Source organism: Panulirus ornatus, chromosome 40 (assembly GCF_036320965.1).
Source record: "Panulirus ornatus isolate Po-2019 chromosome 40, ASM3632096v1, whole genome shotgun sequence".
In the NCBI taxonomy this organism is placed as follows: domain Eukaryota; kingdom Metazoa; phylum Arthropoda; class Malacostraca; order Decapoda; family Palinuridae; genus Panulirus; species Panulirus ornatus.
In genome coordinates this window covers 14387588-14406824 of record NC_092263.1, presented here as the reverse complement: position 1 = coordinate 14406824, position 19237 = coordinate 14387588, and the positions used below count along the sequence as shown (strand labels likewise).

The window sequence follows — 19237 nt, the reverse complement described above, 5'->3', positions numbered from 1 at the left end:
TTCCCTAGGGAGTTGCTCAAAATTTGAAGTCTGTTATGGAATATAGTTAGCATTTACAGGAACCAAAGGGGAGAGAAAACCTCCTTTCCTCACAGCTGTAAAACTCAAGCTGAATCTCAAGTGTCAGTAGAGTTGGCAGTGGATTATGAACTAGCTAAACCCTGAGGCAGACGGCCACCCAAAGGCCCTGGACTAATTAACAGTTCTTACCCTTAAGTATACATCCTTTCATAATTAGAGTTTGTGTTCCTTTTGCGAATAAGTTAATGTACTTGATTATCAGAGAAGATAACCATATTGATTATTTGTCATATTTAGTTACAGTAAGATAGTATTTTTTACCTGATTCATTACTTTCCATATAATTCATTTTTTGTTTCTGTGAAGCATTGACCGAATCAAATTGACAGTGGTCATTAACTATTTTAATTGTCAGTTAACCTTTAAGAGTAATCATAAAGCTTCAGAAATTACATTAATTCAAGTGGAGAATAATATCTTTTAAAAATGAGATTTGTTTCAATTTCATTTTTGATTGTTTTGCTGTAAAGATTGAAAATATCCTGCATCTTTTTAGATCTTCAAGTATTAAGAAACATATATTTATATTGTGCAACTTTTATCATTAATAATAGTTTCCTTTATCATAGGTTACAGTTCCTTGGAGGCAAGAAAGGAATCGCGAGAAAATGCATGGCGTCATCCTGGGTGGGACGAGGTTGTGGCATACACAGTGCCACTTATTAAAGAGATGCATGCCAGGATCCTCGCACCAAATTACTTTTCCCCTGCACATTAATAATTGTGGGACAATTAACTGTACTGATCCCCAAGGGATATTGTTATTAATCTGGCACTGTGTATATACCTGATGTAAAGAGTTCCAAGATGAGTGATTTGTATAGTCTTGACAACAAATGGTACAACATATCTTTGTATCAGAGGCACAATGTACAAACCCCATATCAACCCACTCAAAAGTCACTTTTTCATCATATATGTTTTTTTATGTGAATCAAATGTGATTTTTCAGTAGGGTTGGTAACATACTCTGTGGTGAAACAGGCTCAGCATTTCCTAGAATTATTCCAGAGTACCTTCTGCAGTCAAGTAGCAAACACACTAAATGATGTGATATAGAAAGGAATATAAGAAAGTACACCATTATGATAAAAGATCAATTCAAATTTACACTGTTAGGTAAATCTCATTTTATCCTTTATTCACTTCCCAAAATATTTGGTGAAATTTGAGATGGATTTTGTTGGTGTATGAGTTACAAAATGTTTTAACATTCATCTAATACAGCAGGGCATATGTGCCTTGTGTAAAAGTAACCAGTAATATTTACAACTGTGTTACAAACATTTTTTTATCTTTGTTAAAAGGATTGCTACCATTATATAAAATATTGCATATATATTGACTTAAGAATTTAATATTTACATAGGTCTTTAATTATTGTTTGTTATTTTATCTTCAGTTCTGTAAAACAGCTTTCATTATTTTTCAGCAACAGAACTATCCCAATATTTACAAATTAATTTTTTTGTTTCTTAAATGTCTGTGATTGTGGCAATTATCTTTTCATTGTGCAAGTTTATAAGATTGTGTATTCTCTCAACAGTAGAACCATTGTTTTTAAATATAGTGCTGATTAAATATTGATTTTCAATTTGAATATATTGTAATATTATTAGGCAAACTAGAGATGGTAGTGCAATTTAAATTATGAATATAATCATGATGTAATAGATTTTGCAGTTATGTGTCTTGAGTTTTATCTGACAGTGTTTTTATGCCTCTGTCACAGCATATTATCACAGCAAAACCTTGGATCTTACATTCTGGAAATTTCCCTAGCACTTGGAAACTAGCAGATATCCTCAGTGAAATGTGATAAATTACTGTACATTTCTCTGTACCTAAAATACATATTAATCTTTTTCAGTTTACATATTTTTTTCCTTAAGTATAGAAATGCCGAGTCAGATGGCATGAGTTTTTAGGAGTACGGGAAATACCGCATCTTATACTTGATGTTTAAACGATATTTTTGGGCATTTTTTTTTTCCATGTGTGACATGGTCAGGTAAATGCTCTAATCATGGCCATCTCATCTAAGGCCACACACACACATCAAGGTCATGCTGCTTCCAATAGCTGGGAAATGTAAACTTTGGAGTGACAAGTTCTTTGAAGAGACTGCACCTGTAATAAAAGAGGAAAAATACATTAAAATGAAAGAATTTCTAAGTATTCATACTTCACCCATTCCTGGCACTACCCTGCCCCACAGTAAACAACATCACTAGCTCCTGCTTCAGAGAAGTAGCACCAGGAAAACAGGAAAAAAGAGCCACATTCGTTCACACTCAAGTCACTGGTGGTTATGTGTATTGCACCAAAACCACAGCTCCCTATCCACATTCAGGCCCTACAGACCTTTACATGGTTTACCCCAGACATTTCACATGCCCTGGTTCAGTCCTCTGACAGCACGTCGACCTCGGTATACCACATCGTTCCAATTCACTTTATTCCTAGCAAGCCTCTCACCCTCCTGTATGTTCAAGGAGAATGATATTTTGGAAGGAGGTATATTAGGTGCATAAATCAAGAGAAAAATAGGAACATCGGTGAGGGGGTCAAAGGGAAAGTGATGAGTAGTGAGTATTTTGAAGAACCGTTGAATGTGTTTGATGACAGAATGGCAGATACAAATTGTTTGGGTCAGGGTGGTATGCAAAGTGAGAGAGTCATGAAGAATGGTTTGGTGAAAAGAGGCTGTGAAAGCCTTGTGCGAGATGAAACGTCACAAGGCGGTTGAAGTAGGTGGTATTGCAGATGAATTTATTAAGAAAAGGGATGACTGTAGTGTTGACTGGTTGGTAAGGATTTTCAATGTATGGATCACAGTGAAGTGCCTGAAGATAGGCAGAATGCTTGCATAGTGCCCTTGCATGAAGGCAAGGGGGATGAAGGTGAGTGTTCAAACTACATCGGTGTAAGTTTGTTGAGTATACCTGGTGAGTTGTACGGGAGAGTTTTGATTGAGAGGGTGAAGGCATGTACAGAACATTGGAAGAGGTAGAGGTTGTGTAGAGGAATGTGCGAGAAATACTTAACAAACAGATGGTTTTAAATGTAGCATTCATGGATCCAGAGAAAAATAAGGTTGACAGATATGCCTTGTGGAAGATATTAAGAATATATGGTGTGGAAGGAAAGCTGCTAAAAGCAGTGAGGAGATTTTATCAAGGGTGTAAGGCATGTGTATAAGTAGGAAGAAAGGAGAGTGGATGTTTCTAAATGAGGGTGGGTCTGCAGCAAGGGTGTGTAATATCTCCATGGCTGCTCAATTTGTTTATGAATGGAGTGGTGAGGGAGGTAAATGTGAGAGCCTTGGAGAGGGGCAAATAGGCTGTCTGTGGAGGATGAGAGGGGTTGGGAAGCAAATCAGTTCTTGTTTGCTGATGAAACAACACTGGTGGCAGATTGAAGTGAGAAACTGCAGAAGTTGGAGACAGAAATTGGAAGCCTGTGTCTAAGGAGGAAGCTGAAAGTAAATGTGAATAAAAGCAAGGTTATTAGGTTTGAGGGACAGGTTAGTTTAGGTGTGAATTTAAATGGAGAAAAATTAGGGAAGTGCAAAGTTTTAGATACCTGGGGGTGGATATGGCAGAAATTGCAAGCAGAAGGGAATCATAGGTTGGCAGAAGTAGCAAAAGTTTTGGGATCACTGAAGAATGTGTGGAAAGAGAGAGATCATTATCTGGGAGAGCAAAAATGGGTATGAGCGAATGCGTAGTAGTCCTATGGATGTGAGGCATGGGGTATAGATAAGACTTCAGAGAAGGGTGGGTGTTTTTGAAATTAAATCTTTGATGAGTGGTTTGATCAAGTAAGTAATGAGAGAGTAGGAGTGATATATGATAATAAAAAGAGCAGGCTGAGACAGCTGAAGATGTGCTGAAATGTTTTGGACATATGGAGAGAATTAACGAGGAAAGGTTGACAAAAAGGATACATGTGTTAGAAGTGGAGGTAACAAAGAGAACGGGGAGACTAAATTGGAGATGGAAGGATGGAATGAAACATTCTGAGTGTTCATGGCCTGAATATGTAAGACGGTGAAGGGTAGAGTAAATTAGAATGATGTGGTATATTGGGGGCCACATACTGTCAATGGACTGAACCAGGGCATGTGAAACATCTGGGGTAAACCATGGAAAGATCTGTGGGACCTGGATGTGGATAGGGAGCTGTGGTTTTGGTGCATTAGACATGACAGCTAGAGACTGAGAGTGAACAATTGTGGCCGTCTGTATTCTTAGCGCTACCTTGCTGATGCAAGGGGTGATGATGCTGTTTCCTGTGGGGCAGGGTGGTGAAAGGAATGGATGAAGGCAAGCAAGTATGACTATGTACATGTTTATATAAGTATGTGTATGTAAACATGTATATGAGTGGATGGGTCTTTCTTTGTCTGTTTCCTGGTGCTACCTTGCTGATGCAGGAATTGGTGATCAAGTATAATATAAAATAATATGATATAGATATCTATTAACTCACACAGAAAATGCTTGCAGTATGTGCAGCACTTACAGAAAATAAAGCAGTAGGTATAAGAGGGGTACCAAAAGTATTACATTTAGTCCAGATGGCTAAAATACATACTAGTGCACCTTACTGGTAGTTAACTGTTTTGTCTACTTATCTGTTCCCTCAAGGAATTCCCTCAAATGGATGGCCACGGCAAAAGAGTTCCATACCTGGTGAACTCTAGTTCTGCTTCTGAGGACTTTAGTACCTCACTCTTAACAAACCACAAGCAGAAGGCAACTCTAGTGCAGTTTTTTTTCAGAGGCTTCTACCTAATGTTCCCACCAACTACTATTACCTGCTTTCCTAGCCCAAATATGATATAAATAAGCACTCTTGAACAAGTTCATGTATGTACCTATAGAAATAAACATCTTTCCAGATTAATTTGTACAATTTTGTAGCAGCTATGTCCCAAAACCTGCCTACAGCCAAACAGGAGATAGGTGGGTGTCAACATAATGTACAATACACATTTTTGGAGTGCATGAAAAAAGTGAGGATACGAGATGCAGCCCAATGTGCATATATATATATATATATATATATATATATATATATATATATATATAAAATGGTGATAAAACATGCACTTATTACATACCGGTGGGACACCACCAATTTAGTTAAGAAAGGAAAACCATTTGTGAAAAGTATCTACAGATTCAACAAGAAAGAACTGAAGCAAATTCCAAAATCGTCATTTTCCCCTAAATACTTTTAAAATGGTGATTTACTATTTGTCAATACATACGAACAGCTGCTTTGATATAGCACCAATTCATCTTTATCAGCGTTCTCAGATAAGAGAGATAAGGCGGTCACCCACCCTCACTGGCCCCACAGAGCCAATTCATTACCAGCCTCAACTGAAGGTATGTACAGTGAGTAATTGCCACATGAGCTGTTATTGTTATATTAAGTTTTGCTCCAATAACGTATATAAAGATGAAGTTAATGTTATCTTCTTGCTTGGCAAAAGTAACGACAATGACTTGATGATTAAAGAGGGTGATTAATTGAATTTTGCTTTGTTTAGGTAACTATTGCTCTTATAAGGTAAAGATGTAGGTTAATGGAATATTTTTGCCACGTAAATGTAACGAAACTAGCCTATGCTAACGTACCGGAGTTAGTTTTAAGTTAAACCTTGATAATTTAATATTACGAGGCTAAAGTAACATTCAAAATTCAACAAAGCTGGGCTAAAATATTCAAAATTCAACGTAGCTGGGTTAAGATATTCAATATTCAACGTAGCTAGGTTAAGATATTCAATATTTAACATAGCCAGGTTAAGATATTTGATATTCAATGTAGCTAGGTTAAGATATTTATCAGATTAACGATCTATTGTTCTTATGTCACCTTTGTTATGTTACGGTAAAGATCTTAGTCGAATGAATCTTGCCTGGTTAAAAGAATGATGTGTTATTAATAATCTAACACTACTAGGGTAAGTCGCAATGTAATTTCACAAGTAATTCGGTTTCTGATGAGAATATCACATTCCCAGTTTAATCTGAAGTTGAGGAACTGATGTAGCAAACAGCAGTCAATGTTTACACATTATACCATATCTAATCAATCATTGCTGAATCAAATGACAAGTGCTAAATATGAAGGTTTGACAACAGATAGACAAGGAGATACCATGTTCATGCCCTTTGATTAAAAGATAAGAGGAGACATTCTACTGTTTAAAACCAAGGAAAGAGACAAGTAACAACTACATTCTACAGCTACACAAAGTCTACAAAATCAGCTACTTGAACTTAAGTCTTCTTGATAAATGTATTAGTATCAACGCCATCAAGCTAAGTTGGATATACTTGTAATATCTGGTGAAATCCGTTGGGGGACAGCTGTAAACCTGAGGGGAAAAAACAGCTTTATAAGCCTTGTTTTCCTTACAGATCAAGATGAGCAGGAGTGGCACTAAATGCAATTGTCCTCCCTCCTCCAGCCACCTCCCTGAGGTTAGTAAAGGGGAAGACTAGAGGTGTGAATTGGGAAATGTGGAAACACGACTAGCATGTGACAATGGTGGAGTACATAACACAGTCTCATGAAAGAACTCCTTTTAGAGGCCATCCCATACCTTTTACGTAGTATGGCGCAGCAGCCTTGAAGAAGCAAGACCCCCACTGCATAAGGGTCCTATGTTATACACAGATCCAAAGTCCCGGTTCTATGTTGTAGCTCCAGAGTCCATGAAAAGGTACCTGGAACTGTGAAATAAGAGGGGTAACAATAGTAATTAAATGCGGTAGGAGTGTAAATGTTGAGGTGTTTGGTGTTAGTGTATTTACAGCAGACATGTTGGAGAGGTTTCAGAGCAAAAGTCATTCGTCTTAAATTTCGTACAGATTAATAATACTATGCAATCAAAGAATGGAATTATATAAATGTCCCATGCATAAAACGTCTGAAAAACTATACACACACACACACACACACACACAAACGCACACACATTATTTAATGTATGTATGATTCATGGTGAGGTGCCTGAGGATTGGCAGAATGCTTGCATAGTGCCATTGTACAAAGGCAAAGGGGATAAGAAGTGAGTGCTCAAATTACAGAGATATAAGTTTGTTGAGTATTCCTGGTAAATTATATGGGAGGGTATTGATTGAGAGGGTGAAGGCATGTACAGAGCATCAGATTGGAGAAGAGCAGTGTGGTTTCAGAAGTGGTAGAGGATGTGTGGATTAGGTGTTTGCTTTGAAGAATGTATGTGAGAAATACTTAGAAAAGCAAATGGATTTGTATGTAGCATTTATGGATCCGGAGAAGGCATATGATAGAGTTGATAGAGATGCTCTGTGGAAGGTATTAAGAATATATGGTGTGGGAGGCAAGTTGTTAGAAGCAGTGAAAAGTTTTTATCAAGGATGTAAGGCATGTGTACATGTAGGAAGAGAGAAAAGTGACTGGTTCTCAGTGAATGTAGGTTTGCGGCAGGGGTGTGTGATGTCTCCATGGTTGTTTAATTTGTTTATGGATGGGGTTGTTAGGGAGGTGAATGCAAGAGTTTTGGAAAGAGGGGCAAGTATGCAGTCTGTTGTGGATGAGAGAGCTTGGGAAGTGAGTCAGCTGTTGTTCGCTGATGATACAGCGCTGGTGGCTGATTCATGTGAGAAACTGCAGAAGCTGGTGACTGAGTTTGGTAAAGTGTGTGAAAGAAGAAAGTTAAAAAGTAAATGTGAATAAAAGCAAGGTTATTAGGTACAGTAGGGTTGAGGGTCAAGTCAATTGGGAGGTAAGTTTGAATGGAGAAAAACTGGAGGAAGTAAAGTGTTTTAGATATCTGGGAGTGGATGGAACCATGGAAGCGCAAGTGAATCATAGGGTGGGGGAGGGAGCGAAAATTCTGGAAGCCTTGAAGAATGTTTGATAGTCGAGAACATTATCTTGGAAAGCAAAAATGGGTATGTTTGAAGGAATAGTGGTTCCAACAATGTTGTATGAATGCAAGGCATGGGCTATGGATAGAGTTGTGCGTAGGAGGGTGGATATGCTGGAAATGAGATGTTTAAGGACAATATGTGGTGTGAGGTGGTTTGATCGAGTAAGTAATGTAAGGGTAAGAGAGATGTGTGGAAATAAAAAGAGTGTGGTTGAGAGAGCAGAAGAGGGTGTTTTGAAATGGTTTGGTCACATGGAGAGAATGAGTGAGGAAAGATTGACAAAGAGGATATATGTGTCAGAGGTGGAGGGAACGAGGAGAAGTGGGAGACCAAATTGGAGGTGGAAAGATGGAGTGAAAAAGATTTTGAGTGATCGGGGCATGAACATGCAGGAAGGTGAAAGGCGTGCAAGGAATACAGTGAATTGGAACGATGTGGTATACCAGGGTAGACGTGCTGTCAATGGATTGAACTAGGGCATGTGAAGTGTCTGGGGTAAACCATGAAAAGTTCTGAGGGGCCTAGATGTGGAAAGGGAGCTGTGGTTTCGGTGCATTATTACATGACAGCTAGAGACTGAGTGTAAACAAATGGGGCCTTTGTTGTCTTTTCCTAGCACTACCTCGCACACATGAGGGGGTAGGAGGTTGTTATTCCATGTGTGGCAAGGTGGCGATGGGAATAAATAAAGGCAGAAAGTATGAATTATGTACATGTGTATATATGTATATGTCTGTATATGTATATATATGTGTACATTGAGATGTATAGCTATGTATATTTGCGTGTGTGGACGTGTATGTATATACATGTGTATGTGGGTGGGTTGGGCCATGCTTTCGTCTGTTTTCTTGCACTACCTCGCTAACGTGGGAGACAGCAACAAAGCAAAATAAATATAAATAAAATAAATAAATATATATATATATTCTATGTTAAAGCCAGCATCCTAATTTGAATTTAGTGATACTCATTATAGCATTAATTCTTCGAATTTACAAAAATCTTGTACACTTACAGAAAAGGACCCTTGTTCAATAACCTTTTTGAGTTTACCATTTTTTTAACCATTAATAATTAAATATGTTATAATTAAATCTTACAATAGTTATGCCTAGCATTTACTATGGCACAAGATTCTGTCTCATAATATTTAATGTATCCAAGATACGAATGACCAATTGTATCATGCAGATCTAGGATACAAAAGACTAATTGTATCAAGCAGATCTAGGATAAGAATGACAAACTGTATCATGCAGATCTAGGATTCGAAAGACTAATTGTATCATGCAGGTCTAGGATACGAATGACTACTTGTATCGTGTAGATGTAGGAAATGAATGACTAACTGTATCATGCAGAAGCAGCGCATAGCAGCTCTCAACAGCCAGCTGGAGGAGGTTATTAACTGGTTAAACACAAAGGGCTGGATCTTTGGAATCTTTGGCAAAGGAGATGTGAATGCAGCCACAGCACATGGGGAGACTTTACTGGGTGTTGCCTGTGCCAGAGGCCACACCACCCTAGTGGAGGAGTTCCTGAGGTGGGAAGAACTCCATCTTAATATCAAAACTGATGATGGTATGACACCACTCATGATGGCCACTAAAAATGGTCACGTCGACTGTGTCCATCTACTCCTTGATGCCAATCATCCAAAGGTAATAATCTGATATGGTGCGGTGTTAAAGTTTGTTGTTAATTCATGTAACTGTACTTTTAATGTTACTTTCACCGCAATCAGTAGTTAGATTAATAATATGAGAATACGAATATCTGTAAAAATGACAATGAAAGCATCCACCTTTAATTCATAATTAGTAATCACCTTGGTATCTATTCTAAGGATGCTATTAATATTATCCACATAATATTAGAGACAATACTTTCATTATTATAGTAACACTTTTCAGTGTAAGTTAGATTTAACAGTGAGGAACAATGATGGTGAAACTGCTCTGACCATCGCGGCCAAATACAGACAATGGGACACCATGAAGCTCATCATGGACAGCCAACCTAGCCTCAACAGTGACCAGCCGCACATGGCACTCCTGTATGCTGCGAAGTACAAAGAGTGGGAAGTTCTGAAAACTATCTGTCAAGAGAAATTCGCCCACCATGCTCTCAAGTGGAGAGAAGTTATGAGCTTAGCTGTCAACGAGAAGCAGTGGGATACTGTGTGTGTCCTCCTCAACCGCTACAGGAATGAGACAATTGAGAAAAGAGTCTTGCTACAGGTTGTTTCTAACAATGAATGGGACGGCCTTACTTGCCTCTTGCAAAACTTCAGGTTTACGGATGATGTTTTCAATATCATCCTTGAAGATTTGGTTTTTGAGCAAAATTGGGAAGGAATGAAATTTATGCTGGAAAACCACAGTTATAGCAGCAGAACACTCCAATATGCATTTGCTGATGTTGTACACACACAGCAATGGGAGGGAGTGGAACTTTTGCTTCATAAGATAAGCAAGCATGCAACACTAAATGTGGAGCTAGCACAGAAGGCCCTCCAAGGTACAGAAGCAGTGCTACAGGAGTCTTTTGTAACCGAAACACATGACAGCAAAACTCTAAATGGTACCTTGCTGGTGGCGGCATCGGGAGGAGCAAGTGAGAGCACATTTCGGTGCCTTCTCCAACACCACAGCACCTACCACATACATACGCTAGACACTGCACTGCTTATACTAGTAAATAAAAAGTATTCACAGGCTGGTGACAGCACTCCTTGAGCACCAACTTCACAACTTCAAGTACAAGACATTGTATGAGGCATTGGAACTGGCGAAAAAGTTACAACTCAGGAATATAACGACGCTACTGGAGGCAGCCGTACAGAATCATGCCAAACTCATCTCAATGCAATCCATGGTAAGTGTTCGTGTGTCATGTGGCTCAGAACTTTATACAGAACACCTGCAGTATCATAATGCACCATCAGACAAAATTCATCAAACCCCTCACATATATACCACATGCCACACTTTCCCTACACCCAGTGCCAAATTAAGCTGCTATGCGTCCCCATGCAAATCGGAATTCTACTACACAAATAAATTTGTTGTTTTCCTTACTCAATATAAGTCAACTTAAGCCACAAGTGTACTGTATATCTAACTTTAAATCAGATGACTGGAAACATAAAACCTGCCATTGCTACCAGTAAAGGAAGCAACTGAAGACTATGATTTCTATTTCCTCAATATATCTACAACAGAGCAATGTCAACTGGACTGGAGATTTTTGTGATTTCATTTAATGGAACCCTTTGTTTTGTTGGTAATCAGCCAGACCCGTGGCAGACCACTCACCCTACACCAACAAGGATCATATATGCACTGAGAGCCTATATGGTCTCAGAACTATATTGAACATCTGTACTTATGATTAGAGCCAAAACAACCAACCAACCTACACCAAACCCTTAATACAAGTCTCCTTAACACAGTACTGTAAAACTTTTAACAGTGACATGAACCTCGTCAAAGAACAACAATATCTGGGATGAACATAAAAAGTTATTCACAATTATTCAGTTTACATATAAACACTTGCTGATAAGTTTTATGCTGATACTGAGGGGCAAAGAATGAGTTACAGCCTTTAGGTTCACAGTTAATTACATTCCTTGATATGTAGACCAACAGAGGAGATGGACTGTCATTATCCAGGCCTTACAGTACTTGTGATACTAGTACATGACTAATACCATTACTACCATCACAACCTTTTCTGCTACTGCTAGTTTAGTAAGTCTTACTACACCAATGCCAATCCAATCACTATTCAACCATGACTAGTTTCCCTGCTTCTGTTACCTGTGTTTGCATGCCAGTGCACCAGTAAATAACAAATATCATGTTGCAGGTGACTGGGGAAGGCCGGGGCCTGAGCCAAGCAACTCCCAGGGCTGGCAATCCTTCCCCAGCGATGCAGGTAGGTTTCCTTACCAAGTCAACAGTTCAACAAGATTCTCACTGGGACACAAGACATGCATGTTAATGAGACAAATATTTACAGCATGCTCTAAGAAATGGTAATAATGTTAGTTCTTTTCCACTCTACTAGCACAAATCCTTTATATCTTAATCTAATTTTGTTTACAAAGTCACCCAATAAGTTTTATCTCTTTACCATTTCTTATCCTATTCATCTAAAATAATGAATGTTGACAGTTTTTCTTGTGGATCCACAGTCTGGGCCACTGCAGCTGAAGGTACGTCGGGCATCACAGCCCACACCACCCGACCAAAATGTGTATGACACCACATATGACCCTCGTGGCCTTGTTCTCATACTCAACTACCGAGAGTTCAAGGATCGACCAGACCTTCTGAGAAAAGGCTCACAGTACGATGTCATCAACTTGCAAAACCTGTTCTGCCAGATGGGCTATGAGACACAAATTCACTGGGATCTAACTGAGGACCAAACACTCAACACTGTCAGTGCCTTCAAAAATCAAGAGCGTCTCCAATACACTGGGTGTGCTATCATTGTTGTCATGAGTCATGGTATTGCCAGGCAGACATTCCACACATCAGACATGCAATGCATCACAGTGGAAAAAATACTCTCAATGTTTTTGAACAGTGAATGTGTGTACTTAAAAGGAAAACCAAAGATATTCCTCTTCAATTTCTGCCGAGGCACAGATATTGCACATGTTCAAACTGATGCAGTTCGTGAGACACCTAAGGATATTTTGTGTATATACTCAGCTCCTGAGGGCTTTGTGAGTTACCGCTATGAAGAAAAAGGAACACCTTTCATCATCTCCTGGTGTCAAGTTCTGTCTGAGAATGCCCACAACATGAGTCTAGATGACCTACTTCGCAAATTCAAGAAAGTATATAGCAGTGTAGGTCATGGCATCACCCCAGACATACAGGATCTTAACTTTGCCAAAGTGTTCTATTTCAACCCACGGACATGATCACCTGTGTTCAGAAAAAGGATTATATACAGTTCATTAAATCTCATGCAGTGTACCTCTGAAATGTCTTTAACAAATTTAACTGAATGTAAAACATTTTCACCCTACATAATTTCACTCCCATACCATCCACTCTCTTATTTAAGTATGATACACATTACAGGAATCTCTCCTTTACTCTATGTACTACAGTTCTCATATTTCTGATATAATGCACACTTCATCTTTCATCATACATACCCCTACTATTTCAACTTGGCATAATTTTACAGCTATTCCTTTCCCTAATCCCCATCCATCTATTGATATCTCTGATTCCTATTCCCTTTAGGAACTCCCTCAAGTAGTGGCCATGGCAAAAGTCTTCATAACCGATGAACTCCTGTGCCACTTTTTTAAGTCATCGCCATCAAAAAACAACCTGTGTTAAAACCACTCTGCTCATGCCTGATTATTCTCTCAAAAAATCTACCACACAGTTTGCAATTTACTGTGGAGGTCAATTTTCATATCCAGATCAGTGTATTATTCCTATAATTGGCAAAAACGTATTCTGCTTTACTGTACTCCGTTGTCTATGAACCAATTCACACAGGGTGCAACGAGTGTATGAAGTCTCCAAACTCATTCAAATAAATATTTACCTCCTCAAGTGTGTGAAGTAAACAATCTTCTGCACTACCACAATACCTCATAAATATCTTTGATATCTTTTGTACTCAAGTTAGCATGTAAATGACAAATCCATATTTCTATATATTTTCAACTCTGAAAAATATTCATAATAAGCAAGGTTATTAGGTACAGTAGGGTTGGGGGTCAAGTCAATTGGGAGGTGAGTTTGAATGGAGAAAAACTGGAGGAAGTGAAGTGTTTTAGATATCTGGGAGTGGATCTGGCAGCGGATGGGACCATGGAAGCGGAGGTGGATCATAGGGTGGGGGAGGGGGCGAAAATTCTAGGGGCCTTGAAGAATGTGTGGAAGTCGAGAACATTATCTCGGAAAGCAAAAATGGGTATGTTTGAAGGAATAGTGGTTCCAACAATGTTGTATGGTTGTGAGGCGTGGGCTATGGATAGAGTTGTGCGCAGGAGGATGGATGTGCTGGAAATGAGATGTTTGAGGACAATGTGTGGTGTGAAGTGGTTTGATCGAGTGAGTAACGTAAGGGTAAGAGAGATGTGTGGAAATAAAAAGAGCGTGGTTGAGAGAGCAGAAGAGGGTGTTTTGAAGTGGTTTGGGCACATGGAGAGAATGAGTGAGGAAAGATTGACCAAGAGGATATATGTGTCGGAGGTGGAGGGAACGAGGAGAAGAGGGAGACCAAATTGGAGGTGGAAAGATGGAGTGAAAAAGATTTTGTGTGATCGGGGCCTGAACATGCAGGAGGGTGAAAGGAGGGCAAGAAATAGAGTGAATTGGAGCGATGTGGTATACCGGGGTTGACGTGCTGTCAGTGGATTGAATCAGGGCATGTGAAGCGTCTGGGGTAAACCATGGAAAGCTGTGTAGGTATGTATATTTGCGTGTGTGGACGTATGTATATACATGTGTATGGGGGGGTGGGTTGGGCCATTTCTTTCGTCTGTTTCCTTGCGCTACCTCGCAAACACGGGAGACAGCGACAAAGTATAATAAATAAAAAAAAATAAGCATAACAAGCCAAATTTTCTATTCCACACCAAATGTTAATCTTCCTTCATGCAGTTAGTAGACATACTGTATAACACATTAATTACTAATTAGGATTACTTAAATTTCAACTAAAAACAAGCTATGTGGTTCACTTATGCATAAATTACTCAGCTATATACCCAATATGTATATCAAACTGGACCTAACATTCTACAGAATGAAAATCAGCTAATCTGTACCCTCTACAAAATGCATTAGGGTCATAATGATCTTGGTTTGAATGACATTCTTTTTTTGCATTATTGTACTAAACAGCAACAAGCTGCTGCTTCCCAGTTTGTGTGTGAATACCAGCCACACAAGATTCCTACTTGAGCAGTGAAGCTGTGGAATTCTCTTCCTGGTTTCTTTCCCTCTTTCTATAACCTTTCCATCTTTAACATTATGATGTACAAACACCCTAAGATCTAATTAATCACTTCATTCATTTTCTCATTTTCAACTTTACAATGTATAATTACTAATGAGATATAATCAAAAAATTTCATTCATTTTCTGTTTTACAATTAACATGAGAAGACTATATATTGGGTGCGTTTAATTTACCTGTGCTTGATCAGTTACAACACCAGAAAGTATATGAAAATGCTATGAGATAAATGTACATGATGCTGATGTCTACACAATATACTATCAAACTGAGATCGTCATTGACCTGTGCTGGTGCTTCAAGTTTTAGCTGTAATGTGTTTTACAAGAGCATCATCCCCTTATAGTTCATATACTACAAACTTGATGGCTCTGACATTACATTTCAAGAAAACTTACAGAGTTACACAACAACCTGTAGCTTCACTGACACTTCCTGAGGCAAATTCTTATGCAATCTTCTAATGCTTATATAAGATAGACTTTTTACAAATGAATATGAATACTGAAGCATTCCTCTTACATAACTAATTTCCACCATGTCTTATTAAATGAAGACATTAATTCTTTTTAACTTTCTGCTCAATAAAAGTGGTTTAAGAAAAATCTAGGAAAGACATACCAAGTACTTAAACAATAATATTCAACAGGTTTTTCATTACTGAAAGAGAACATCTAACTATTTCCCATCATCTTCCACAATATGAAATTTCAAAAAAAGGAAAAATTATTCTTATATATATATATATACATAATAAAAATTTACAATTCTAAACAATATCTCTTGGAAAAATTGGGAAAATAAGTATGAAATTTTCAGTCTCACTGTGAGTAATACACCATATCCATATGCAGAAATAGAGGTCACTATCATTATTGCAGTGGTCTACACTCGAGGAATGGTTTGAATGTTGCAGAAGCTATGTAAAGAAGTTATAAGATTTCCCACATATAGTTATATGATTATGGACAATTCTGATGTAAAATCTTAATATTCATCATCATTTCTAAATTCTTTAGTAACTGAAAGATGGCAACAGTTTTACAAGTGAACAATGCACATCCATGACGAACATGGAAGTTTTTCTCTTCATCTTAACATAGAGAGAGTACAATCATAACCTAATGCAAAAACATTTAAAAATATTTTCATATGTGAAATCACCTGCATAATATGTTAATGGAAATACATTTTAGTATGTAGGCTAACAATGGATTATATCATATAAAGGAGATGAAAGTTTTCCCTGAACTAAACATGCAATATATGGCATCAAGCCATTATCTTTGTGCATAGGGTAATATTCTGACAGAAGATTTTAAGGTGTTAAACATATTGGAAGCTTTCTCTTCACTACAAACTCCATCACTGTTAATATATGATGAATTTACCTTTATCACAATATATTATAGAGGCTTGTACAAGTTCTGATTTCAAATTTTTTCCTAAACTCTGCCAAATCCGTTACTTCTTTGCTTAAGGTGTTCCCTCAAGCCAGCAAGCCCTTGTAAAAACAGTTTAGTTAAATAAGTTTCCTCATTATTACCATTCCTTGTTTTATCATGGCTAAATTAATCACTTAAAAATCACATGATTCAAAATCCCTAATTTCCTCTCTATGTACTAATAACATTTCTATGCACAGGAATGAGTACTTCTGGGGCAGCACAAAAACATCCTGAACTTGGCAGATACATATATTATTACACTCGTTAAGACTTAGCAGGTTTGACTTACAAGGCTGCTATAACGAGACATGACAGCTAACAATATCATTTTTAAATAAATTATTTACAATCTAACATAAACGAAGAAGGTAAATCTCCCATATTACATGAAATCTCCAATATTACATGAAATCACATGACTTTAAATGCCTCTCATGAATTCAACGTTTCTCTTACTTTTGCAGTCATTAACGGCACATTTTCCCTCAGCTTCGTGACCTTCCACACCACTTTGTTCGTTGTCATAGTTGGATCCAAATCATTCTATCTCATCTGCATACGTGAAAACCACCAATACTTCATGCAATTAGTCCATTTAAACGTGACTGCCGTTAATAATTACGGTCAATCCTGTAGACTAAATATTCGTTAAAATTTAGGAATTCTGTGGCAACCAAACTACTTTAATAATTAGTTGCACCCAACCTACACTTAGCATGCTTCGTATATTTCTATCACATATTTGTCATTTATACTTGCTGTTGTGACCAAGCTCCTACACGCCTCCATCCTCTTGTGACGACTATACTGGCGTTGTAGTCTCGTCAAATGTCCGCCATCTTCTTTATCTCCGTCTTCTACGTTAGGATAAACTGAGCCTCACATTGTCAAATACGTATAGCTCGAAAAATATAATAATGTACAGTACTCAACCTGCATTGCCAAGGATTTCTTGCCTTGTTTACATCGTGATCCGGGTAGGGGGGGGGAGGGGAAAAGGCCGGAGATATACTAAGAACCGTAAGTAGGGCGACTCTACGTACTGATGCATGTGATGTTGATGGCGACGTACTGCGCGCCATCTGGACGGGCAGAACATTGACTATTTCCTCGTCATAGAGAATGGTCCTCATTGGAAAACCAATATCCAGGGGAAATAATCCAATACCCAACGAATTGATTTTTTCTTTCTTATTTTGAAGTTGTGAATTGAGATTTTCCACAATTTTACACAAGGTGGAGTAGTTTAATCGATCATTTTAACAAGGGAAATAAAAGATTAATTCTCTAACAAGAATAACATCACGGCTCTGCATGCCATACATGAATATTCACACATACACCATATCATTTACACAAATTTTCAGTATGAAATGTACAGTCTTACATACAAGCCATCATATATGGTGTACAATCATCACTTTCTAAACGAAAGTAATATGAAAATGGTAGGGGACATGTGAAAAGACAGAGCTTCATAAATACTATGGTCCATAGCAAGAAAACATAAACTGAAATTTTCACAGAGCCATTATTACGGATCATTATGAAGCATCAACATTACACACCTTTTGACTGGTGGTGCCGATTATATGATAGAGTCACAAGTAAGTATAGTGCCTTTAATATCTAGTAATGGCCATACGTTGGTACTGACGCAAGGAGAAATAGTAATGAGGGGGATGTATCAAGAGATTTTGTATGATAGGGAATGCAAAAGAAATTAATTGTGGAGTGGTAGACTGGGTGAAAATGGGATACTTTGAGGTGTTTCGGCCATGTGGAAAGAATGCAAGATGGAGAGTTTACAAGAAGAGTGTATGACTGTTAAGATTAAAGGATTAGTGTGAGAGGAAGGCCCCCTGTGGCTTGGGAAAACAGAACAAAAGAGTACTGCAGGGAGAGAAATGGGGGAAGAATGTGTGGAATGATGTATGGGAGGTAGGATAAGTGAAGACTTTTGCCACAGCCACGCCAGAAGGAACAGGCATCAGAGATAATGGTTAGATATCCCTGCCAATACTGACCAAAATAAAGGTTGCTTTTCTTAAGACCTTCCTAAAATGTCAACTACGTGATCCCTCTCACAAGTTATTACTTGGAACTTCTTTCCACTAATCTAGTGGTTAGCATCTGGTCTATTCTCAACCCTTCCCACTATAACTAAAGATGAATTTCTTTATCCATTTATTTGACCACTGTTGAATTTTACTGAGGTCTATTTGAATAATGTGCTTTCAGTTAACTCATACTTCATGCTTATTTTCAGCATCATCAGCAAATATATAGATATAATTTGCTTTCTACTGGTAATTCATATACATAAAAATGACACATGACAGCTAGATAAAAGATATAAGCAGATGCAGCCTTTCTTCGACTGTTCCTGGCACTGCCTCGTTAATGCAGGAAACAGCAATCAAGCACCTGTGCTCCCCACTCTTACCTAGCTTGAAGAGGTGCCTTTAAATGCACTCCTTACCTCTTCTTTCTCAGGTCCTAAGACTTAAATTCTTTATCAGTGTTCTGTGATGGACAATATTCAAAGGCCTCCTGGCAATCAAACAACACAGTCTGCCAACCCATCACTCCTTTTCTAATGTATATTACTTACTCACAGGTAGAAATTTAAATTCTTTTGCTCATGATCTCAACTTTTATGCTGCCTCATGTAAGTGTTCATGCTATCAAAATAGTTGTCCACCCGTTTTTCATTTTCAGTAATTTGCAGTCCACACCTTTCAATGACACAGGTCT

At 38.1% G+C, this 19237-nt stretch overlaps 2 protein-coding genes and 1 long non-coding RNA gene across 8 annotated transcripts in view; 2 read left to right on the top strand and 1 right to left on the bottom strand.

Annotated features, from left to right (window-relative positions):
• Positions 1-2251, top strand: part of Nipsnap (protein nipsnap) — a 49754-nt gene extending 47503 nt beyond the window's left edge. Inside the window, exon 6 of one of the 2 annotated variants that reach the window (XM_071685673.1) lies at positions 651-2251. In XM_071685673.1, the coding sequence (XP_071541774.1) occupies positions 651-799 (149 nt within the window). In that variant the 3' untranslated portion in view covers positions 800-2251. The remainder of the gene's footprint in view (positions 1-650) is intronic. The other variant, XM_071685672.1, reaches the window with a different exon arrangement.
• Positions 1206-17471, bottom strand: LOC139761450 (uncharacterized). 2 transcript variants are annotated; one of them, XR_011715518.1, is made up of 3 exons: positions 17236-17471; positions 6707-6836; positions 1206-2211 (listed from the first exon to the last, which is right to left on the bottom strand). It is a non-coding gene; the product is annotated as an uncharacterized lncRNA (long non-coding RNA). The 2 variants fall into 2 exon arrangements; XR_011715519.1 differs by having other exon boundaries at positions 17240-17471.
• Positions 5490-17217, top strand: LOC139761446 (caspase-3-like). 4 transcript variants are annotated; one of them, XM_071685671.1, is made up of 5 exons: positions 5495-6584; positions 9386-9685; positions 9948-10901; positions 11898-11966; positions 12226-17217. In XM_071685671.1, the coding sequence occupies exons 3-5, from the start codon at positions 10890-10892 to the stop codon at positions 12964-12966; spliced, it is 822 nt and encodes a 273-aa protein (XP_071541772.1). In that variant the 5' UTR covers positions 5495-6584; positions 9386-9685; positions 9948-10889; the 3' UTR covers positions 12967-17217. The 4 variants fall into 4 exon arrangements, with proteins under 4 accessions (XP_071541770.1, XP_071541768.1, XP_071541772.1 ...); XM_071685669.1 differs by lacking the exons at positions 11898-11966; positions 12226-17217 and having other exon boundaries at positions 5490-6399; positions 6522-6584; positions 9938-10875; XM_071685670.1 differs by having other exon boundaries at positions 9386-10901.
• Positions 17472-19237: the final 1766 nt, after the last annotated feature.

What these genes read in the sequence shown, in the direction of transcription:
- LOC139761446 (XM_071685669.1), top strand. Translation starts at nt 6,528, where the DNA reads ATGAGCAGGAGTGGCACTAAATGCAATTGTCCTCCCTCCTCCAGCCAC. An exon ending in CCTCCAGCCACCTCCCTGAG is followed by an intron (nt 6,585 to 9,385) that starts GTTAGTAAAGGG and finishes TGTATCATGCAG; the next exon opens with AAGCAGCGCATAGCAGCTCT. An exon ending in TTGATGCCAATCATCCAAAG is followed by an intron (nt 9,686 to 9,937) that starts GTAATAATCTGA and finishes AACACTTTTCAG; the next exon opens with TGTAAGTTAGATTTAACAGT.